The 9,328-nt window shown below is 36.2% G+C and overlaps 1 protein-coding gene across 2 annotated transcripts; it reads right to left on the bottom strand.

The window, feature by feature from the left end:
• Nucleotides 1-288: 288 nt before the first annotated feature.
• LOC113301500 (transcription factor bHLH157-like) lies at nucleotides 289-6,594 on the bottom strand. Of its 2 annotated transcripts, XM_026550267.1 has the most exons (10): nucleotides 6,110-6,594; nucleotides 5,327-5,416; nucleotides 4,918-5,026; nucleotides 4,478-4,519; nucleotides 4,241-4,300; nucleotides 2,208-3,725; nucleotides 2,020-2,121; nucleotides 1,763-1,906; nucleotides 1,232-1,357; nucleotides 289-1,138 (listed from the first exon to the last, which is right to left on the bottom strand). In XM_026550267.1, the coding sequence occupies exons 1-10, from the start codon at nucleotides 6,202-6,204 to the stop codon at nucleotides 953-955; spliced, it is 2,472 nt and encodes an 823-aa protein (XP_026406052.1). In that variant the 5' UTR covers nucleotides 6,205-6,594; the 3' UTR covers nucleotides 289-952. The 2 variants fall into 2 exon arrangements, with proteins under 2 accessions (XP_026406052.1, XP_026406053.1); XM_026550268.1 differs by lacking the exons at nucleotides 289-1,138; nucleotides 1,232-1,357 and adding an exon at nucleotides 1,390-1,596.
• Nucleotides 6,595-9,328: the final 2,734 nt, after the last annotated feature.

Genomic DNA, 9,328 nt, shown 5'->3' with positions numbered 1-9,328 from the left:
TCATGTTATACTCTTTTCCCTTTGTCAAGGTTTTAATGAGGCAACATATTCGAGTCCAACTATGTTCTAAGTTTGTTTAACATTGTACTCTTTTTCTTTAGTTCAGACTTTGTCCCTCTGGGTTCCCTGACGAAGTTTTTAACAAGGCAATTAACTTAGACTCGTCGGTCTTTGAAGATCGTGTTGCATGTGATGAACTACATGTAAAGTATGAGACAACATGTGAAGAGTTACCTTGGTTTTGCCCCATTGGGTTTTTCCTTGTCAAAGTTTTAATAAGACAATTAATTTTGGAACAAGTCATCAAGGTAAAAACTACATTTGAAGACCTACATTCGAAACACCGTACGTGAAGCACTACATACGAAGTTCTATTGACCGAAGTTCTCATACTCTTTGTCTTCTCCTATTTTTCCCCTTAAACAAGGGTTTTTCTTTTTTTAGGTTTCCTATAGACAGTTACTAAAGCGGAGCAAATAGAAAACGAAACAAAACAAACAATCCCTTTTGACCATATTACCCGACAATCCCAATAAAAATAAATTATAGATCCCCAAAATCCCTTTTGACCATATTACCCAACACGCACTTGCCAGTTATACCACTCCTCATTTTAAACCTAATAATCTTGCTCAAAAGTAATGCAAATAGTTTCTTGCACTTCCTACAAACGATCTGCCTCTCTAAGCCCTGACCAAAAGAATGGATCCTGCCTTTCTCTTTCCAGTTTCCACTTATGCTTCCATCACTCCCAAACATCCGCTACCAATGAAAAAATCTGCTATGATTAGTTCTTTAACGCCAACACTCCTACACTTCCTCTATTAATCAAGAATCTTATATGATCCGTTCTTACACTGACGACTTTCCCAATGCCAGTCATGGCAGACACCTAAAAAGGTTATTGCTCGCGGCACCTGTGGTCTTGTGAATCCTCGTTGATATGAAATGATCACAGTAATCTATCTGCTAACCCAATTGTCAGCGGTACATGTGATTGCTGGTAATTTGAATATGGAGCTGTAGTTTCACCAACGATACTTGACTGGCTGCTGAAGTTAATTCCCCCAGTTGCTAATTGTTGTAAAAATTGAACCAGGGAAAGAAATATATCCATTCGGGTTACATTCCTGTTAGCCTGCATGAAAATTAAGGTTCAGTATTCTGGTAAGGGAAAAGACAGTAATCTTTTTCCTAAACAAGGTAGCTTTCATCCAGGATTGGATATTACCTCAACAATGAAGCGTGCCCATATCTTATCCTCTTGAACTTCCATAATTCCTTTCAAGATGGTCAGGCCAAACCCACGAATGATGTCAGCTATCTCAAGAAAGAAGTCTCCTTCATCACACAACATCTATTACATACCAGAATACAATTAGAGTCAAAGAGGTCAATAACAAGATTTTTTTTTTTAATGATCAGCGTACTGGCATCAAGTATGAGAGCTGGATGTGTAACGAGAACTTTGTAAACAAAGAGCCTCATCCACTAAAGCACCATCAGTATTGGTGTTGTTATTGTAGCACATCTGTCTATCACTGTATATGGTCTTGTAAGATGGTCATAAATGACATATTCTCCTCCTGGCAGTCTCTGGAGGAAAATTAAATGTTGCTACTAAGCAATCGTAATCTCTAACATGCAAAATTTCACATTTATCTCATGATGAATAACAAATCACTATGCTAAAATAATGCAAATGCAGTGTTATACAAAAAGCGAAAAGTACTTTCATAAAATATACGGAGCATTACTTTACCTCTACAAGCATTTGGCTAGGAGGGCTAAGATCCCCTACTGTAATTGGGCAAACCATCGTTTTGCCATTAACTTCAAATGCCCATGTAGCACCTTCACCAGTTGAGTTGTCCTTAAGAATCACCCCACTCTCAGCACCGATAATCTAACACCAAATCAAGTTCAAGGGACACTTCAAACGAGGCACCATAACAAAGTTTAAGCATACTGTTATATTCAAGACAGCCATAGCATAATCAAGATATGAACTAGAGTTACCTTCGGCACACATGCTTCTTTAAGTTTGTCTGCATATTTCGTCACACTTTGCAAGAAAACCATATATTTAATGGTGCGGTCCAATAAACCGTCGATGCTACACTGAAATAAATCGATACAAGAGCATTAACATTTCATTAACTATACTGATAAAAAAAAATCATTTGCATCCAAGACTCCGGAATTACCTTTATACCATGGGGCACAATCTCCCGTAACTCTTTTACACGGTCTTGAATCTGCTGACGATCTTTTGGCCTTGGCCTCGTACTTTCCCCTGGCCGAGCTCTTTTTTTGTTGACTCTCACTGGTTCTTCAGATCTCTTCGGCTGAGTACTCACAGCACAATCAGAATGGATGCTATAAGTATCACCAACCCATGCCCCTACCTGGGATTTGATAGGAGCCTCTTTCTGATTTCCATATATTGATATCTTCTGTGGTTCACAATCAGCTAAAAATCTGTCCATAGTTGCACTACTGCCAGAAATAGCCGCCATCTGAGTTCTACTACGGTACAACGAGGCATTTCCTCCCGACATTATTGTTGTGGGCGACAAATGATCCTCTGAACTAGGTATATCAATGAAAGTAGAAGCGCCAGAACCACTGACTAGTATATGTTGAAGTCCAAACTCTGGACAGAGTCGGTTCTCCGAAGGAATGGAACCAACATCCAACTCTGAGACACAATCTGAAGTACCATTACTTAAACTGGACTGACTTCCACTTCCTCCTGAAGTTATAAGATCATTCCAACATTCAGTCCCATCGTTTTGGCTAAAAGTCAAAACCAAACTGTTGTATAAGTCGTTATCAGAAGAGAATTGCTGGGTAATAGTAAGGGAGTTCTCTTTTCCATCAGGTACCAAACCTAGCGAACTGATGGCGTCGCTGGTGGGATTCTGCATAGTAGTTTTTGTTGTGTGTATCCCACTAAAATAATCTCCTAAAACTGAACCAGATGATGTAATGGCAAGTGCTTGTGATTTCTCATCTGTGGGTGTAAAAGATCTGCTTGAATGTACTTGTGATTCAACAAAGTACTGGGAGAGATCATTTGCTGCATTTTCTCCTTGATATGCGTTGAAGCTAGTGGATTCCTTCACAAGTTGTATATTTGGATGAATTGCTGTAAAGGATTGCTGAAAATTATCTCCTTGACTTTGTCCAATATGCATGTTAAATTGAGTTATGGCATCTCCTTGAAAATCCTGAAATGTGCTTATACCGGTAATACGATTAAGATTTCCAGAAAATGCATTTGAACTCTCTTGTTTTCTTATTTCAGGTATCACTTGTTTCTCACAGGATGTTAGACTGCTTGCCCACGTACTCATGGTGGGGTGTATGGCTTGACCTGCTTCACCATTTTGGAATTGTGTTTCAGGGTTCAGAGAGGATTTATTCATTATGGGGTTCATGTTGTTCATCTGATACCCAGCGAAAGAGAATGCATTAACAGGACCCATTACAGGTGTTTTCCCCATCAGCTTTTTGCTGTTAAGCTCATCAGGCATCGCATTGACGTTCCAATAATTAGAAAATGCAGTTTCTGATGAGAGCATGGAATCAACTCCTCTACTCGGAATATATGTTTCATCATTTACAGATGGTGCATTTCTAGAGACGAGATCACCTTCGACATTTTCTGGATGCCGAAACAAATTGGTAACCTGATCAAAAAATTCCAAGCTCTCCATAATCTGCAGGAACAAGAACCAACAGGAAGTTTTAACCAATGATGCAGGCTTCTAATTGAGTAATTTAGTCCTATTATAAATCCATAACCTTTTAACCATCTGTACGTGGCATTAAAAGAATGTAGAACTTTTTTTGAAAATATTCCGGCTTGGTGTCAAAATCTGTCCTTATATGGAATAGTTCTTCTTTCCTTCTATTCTTTTTCAGACGAAGGCATTAAAATCTACAACCAAAAAGCTACGCCTGCCATTACTCATTCCAACACAGCTTATGGTCCCCACAGATTAGATACTAGATACTCTAAATCTACTTAAGAAATGGTTTGATGATACTACTGACGCATTAACTAAATAAAAAATTCTTCCACTAAAACCAAGTTACTCACTCATAAAGTAAACTAGCACTCGTAAACGCTAGAGTAAGGAACACAGTCAAGTATATAAGTAAATGTCGAAGTGGTTTTCTAATTTGCATAAATGATCCTAAAACTATAGTAAATGTACTTTCATACTACTACCTTTCGGGTGGATCCAAACTGTACTACCCCTTGTGGAGCTACAGAAATCAAGGCAATTGTCTGCAAATAATATCAAGTGATAGTGATTATGAGACATGAGTATAAACGTACGGGAATAGAATATCTAAAAAGGAATGTAACAAGGAGATTACGAAAGGGGGAGAAACGATACGACTGAAAAGTGTTCAGCAGGTATATGCTCCAAATCATGTTTAATTTACATAATCAAGCATGTACCTCTATTCCAGATGAAAATTGTTGGTGAAGCTGAGAGAGATCCTGTACAAAAACAAGCAAGTTGAAGTAAACACAGATAAATTGGACCATTATTGTAGTTTCTTAATGGTATTACTATTAAGAGTATCAAGCTATTAGTTTTATGCACAACTATAAAACTGAAAAGAATTGCATTGATGAAAGAACAATCTCATTTCTGAGAATAGTCTTCCATGCACGATGAGTGCCTAGGTAAGATGCATAAGATCGTAGGTAAGTTCACTCGTTCAAGTTGGTTTAGAGTCAAATGTCCAAAAACTTCAGACTCATGTTCTACCAACTCGGCAGTGCATGTTGCATCATAGGAGTTTGAATATTAATATATAATTCCGAATAATTGAATATGGTAAAAATGTTGCAGAGAGTAGAATGAACGAGCTCAATCAAATATCATGAAATACCTGGAAACCATCTTGATTGTCAATGAACAACGTGGGACCCCACTCTCCACAGTAAGTAGATGCAAACATCCATTGATGCTTCCCAGTGAAAGCCGCCTGTCCAATGATTCTAGAAAGAAAAGGAAACACACGCACAACTATCCGTATAAAAAACTGTTGTATTATTTTACATCAAAGTATATCATGAACAAACATGATTACAAAGAGGTAGTTAGTTTAACAATATTAGTTAACTGAAGCACGCATTTATGTGCAACAACTAATAAGTTTACATCTCATTCCTATTTTGGCCTGAAACTAGACTCCAATTACATCAACTTCCTAAAATGTGTACCTTTATCTTTGTTTTCAATTTAGCTATCAGAGTTATATGATTATTGTAAATAAATAAAAAATGCATCAAGCATACCCTTCGCCTAGCATATGAACCTGTTGAAGCATCTTTTCAATAACAATTCCGGTTTGCTCTTCTGAGTATGCAGCTTCAATGGTTAGCGCCCTACAAAATACAACAGTATCTCTCTATGGTTAGATAAAGATCCAAATGCAGTTATCTGACCTACTAACTAATTTCTCCACTGATAGGATCAGAATTCCAGGGAAAACATGAGACTCAGATGGGTTTTCAGATATTTAGGGAAGCATGTCACATTAATAACTCAACATTATTGTCACTTGAAGTTCAATTCCAATTCACTAGATAATTCAGAGACGGGAAAAACTATATTACATGGTTAAAACAAAGGATCTAACTAAACCATCCCAATAACTGAGACATTGGCAATACATTCACACATGGGTGAATCAATAACTGAGAACAAGTTTTGTGGGAGATGCAAACAAAACTATATTACATAATTAAACGATTTAAAGAATTACTATTTCCACATTATACAAATCCGAACGAGACCCATGAAATATGTTCCAAACCTCCTTTTTTTCTAAACATAAGGACAACAAATACACCACTATAATTTTGTGTCAAATCTCAATTACTTAACTGAACACAAAATTTCATGGTAATAACCAAAAGAAAACAAAAGACCAAAATACAATCAAACAACCACAGGTTTTGGAGATTGACCGAATATAACAAATAGCCAAGAACTCATAAAAAGGACAATACCACATAAACCAACAAGAAAAACAAAAAACAAAACAAAAAAATTGTGTAAAATGCAGTTGAGCTTACATGGGATTTTGACGATTGACGCGCCAAAAGACACCATAAGACCATCCATTGTTACAACAAAGACACTTAAGCGTCTCTTTAATCCCGGAATTCATCTTTGTCGTTTATTTAATCAAATCTAACAAATCGGACGGGAAAAACAATGATTTAACTACCACGGCAAGATCCTCTACCCGTTCGTTTCTTTAACAAATCTCCGACTCGTTTCGTCATTGTTGGTTCGTCTTTAACAACAGATCTTCAAATTTCAAGAAGAACATCTAAAATGCTGTTTATAGTAAAGGGGATCACTTTACTGAGCAAGAAAAAAAGTGGTTTTCAGCTGAAGAAAAATAAATTTCTGTTTCTCTAAATGAGACGCCAACTCGTTTTAGCTGGGTAAGGCGGTAAGAGTTGATTTCAACTGTTAACCAAAACGAAGCGGATTTCAAGTTAGAGAATCGTTTTATTTTTACTACTAATATAGAAAGAATTGGGAATTTGCTGTTTAGGGAAGGAGGAACAAGGGCCAAAAAGAAAGTATAACTTCACTATTTAAGACAGTGAAATTGGTTAAACCCGTCACACAATACTTGGTTTACCGGTTATAACCGGTACTTATCAGTTTTCTCAGGACACATTAAAATATTACTAAAATCTCATGTTAATGAAAAATCTCAAAATTAAAATCTTTCCTAATTTGCAAAGATTTCTCTTTTCTTCACTTTTGATGCTGAGAATCTCTGAATTCTTCGTACCCCGAGGTGTTGGCCTTTAGCATTTTACCTAACTCCACCCAATGATTTATACCGACACGTGGAAATATAACTGACTAAAATACTACTATTCAACTCCCTCTTTTCCATTTTTCTATTCATTTCTCTCTAATCTAAACCTTACATTTGTGTTTAGATGCGTTTACCATTTTCGAAATGGGTTTAGATCGGAGGGAGGTGAATACCACTATCGTAAAATCAACTTTTATTTTTAATATTAATTCATTAATTTATGTACAAGAAAAGGCTAGAGCCAGATAAAATTTCAAGTCTTTCCAAATCAAGAGTATCGATGTCCGGAAAAAATACCATAGTTCTTGTGCGCACTGTACAAAACACAGGATTGAAATATTTATATATCAAGTTATCCATGTCATTGTAAATATTTCAACCCCAGTGAGGTTTAAATATTTCAACCCTTTTCGAATTTATCTCTTCATCTTCAACTAATTTTAATTTTATTCTTCGTCTACGTTTATTTTCATCTTTGTATCAACCTACAAATGTTAATGCACGTTTGTTTTTTGTTACAAGCATGTTGATTGAACTTTTGGCGACATGTTTTACTGATTTGTAGATTTTGACGAGTACTTTTCTGGACAAAGATGATAAAAATATCCGTTAGTAATTTTTTGTTGATTGTGTACTTGAGAGGTATCAAAGCGATACTATAGATAAGTGTGTCTTTTGATTAATGTCGAAAAAAGATATTAAAGCCGCTATATCAATCTCTTCTGCGATCCATTGATGAAACATATTCTTCAGTTTCCAAGAGTTTCCTTAAGGAAATATTATTACATTGTCCCGATGATCATAAATTTCAGAACCAGGAAATTCCCTAAATTTCCTAAGTAACTAAATCGTGCTGGAAGTTGAAGTTGTAAATGGATTACAGGTCATGCAACAACCAAGTTTCCCTAACAAAGAGGAACTGGTTTCACCATGATTTCCACTTGTTTTATTCCTCCGCTCCTCTTTAATTGACACCACTTACGAGATCAACGTGTTCCAACAACTACTGCTACAAATAGGTTCTTCAACCTATTGACAAGAAATGACAGACATATCTCTCATACTTACAGAAGTTTCTCTCGATTCTAACACAAAAAAAATCCTTTTTATAGTAGTTCAGCACATCCTACTACAAGCACTCGTCTCATTGATCTCAATACCTTCTCAGCTTCCTTCCCTACGATCAACCCTTATCCTCCTTTCTAACTGAAGCAAGACTGGAACATCCATTTCTTGGTTTAGGCCATGATTGTACAAATTGATCTCTCGAATCTAAAAGTACTTATACAATATTTTATTTTCAGTGCTCAGACGAATTGCTCTCACAGGCATTAGCCTACCTCCCATATTTACAATTTTAATAGTAATCCGTTTTTACCCTAAAACAGAAGGTGTTATCTGTGATGATAAAGAAAACTGCTAATATGTTATTTCAGGTTTTAACCCTGTTGCTGATGCAAATGTCATAAACCATGTGTAATTTGTAGACGATATAATCGTTTTCTTGGATGATAATGCGGATCAAGTTCAGAATTTAAAAGCCATCTTATTGGGTTTTGAAGTGGTTCCTGGATTGATGGTCAATTTCAGGAAAATTGCTCTTGTAGTAGTTGGTAATAGTTAGTGCTGCTACACGTGCTAATATTTGGTTGTCCTTTAGATATCTTTCCTATGAGATACCTGGGTATCCCAATGGATAACAAATCAAAATTAGTATGGGTGTGGGATGTTACTACACAAAAATTTTAAAAGAAGCCAAGTATTTGGCAAAGATGATGTCTTTCTAAGGGTGGAAGACTAATGTTGATTAAGTGTGTTGTCTAGCTTACTAGTGGATTACTTTTCTTTATTTCAGGTTTCTGCATTTGTTGAAACAATTGGACAAAATCATGAGGCAACTTTTGTGGGTTTTTCAAATCATAAAGCTAAGATGAGTTTGGTGGGATGGAAAGGGGTGTGTCTGCCTAAAGAAAGAGGAGTAGCTGAGGATTATGAACTGGGCATTGCATGGTAAGTGGATATGGAGGTACGACAATGAGGAAAATACCTTGTGGAGAAAATTGACTTATCATAAGTTTGGTGGTAATCCGAAAGCTTTTTTGCCAAATCAAACAAACAAATCAGTTGGCAAGACTTGGACTAGTATTATGAAGAACAGTTTTATTATTGAATGAAGCTCAGCTATCAATGTCAATAGTGGTGATAAATACTTATTCTATAATGATAAATGGATTAATGGATAATCTTTGAAGTCATTGTTTCCTGCTCTTTACAAGGTCGGCAGAAAGAAGAATGTCACCATACATGATTTGTTGGTTATTTATAGAACATAAAGTTCGAATTTTGCTTTTTGTAGGAATTTGAAAGATTCTGAAGTGGAGGATATAGCTCATATCCTTAACTTAATTCCAACTATTATTAGTGGCAGTGGACCTGATTAAAGAATATGGCA

Source organism: Papaver somniferum, chromosome 8 (genome assembly GCF_003573695.1).
Source record: "Papaver somniferum cultivar HN1 chromosome 8, ASM357369v1, whole genome shotgun sequence".
NCBI lineage: Eukaryota > Viridiplantae > Streptophyta > Magnoliopsida > Ranunculales > Papaveraceae > Papaver > Papaver somniferum.
Note: the sequence above shows the minus strand (reverse complement) of the source record. Positions and strands in the feature narration are given on the sequence as shown.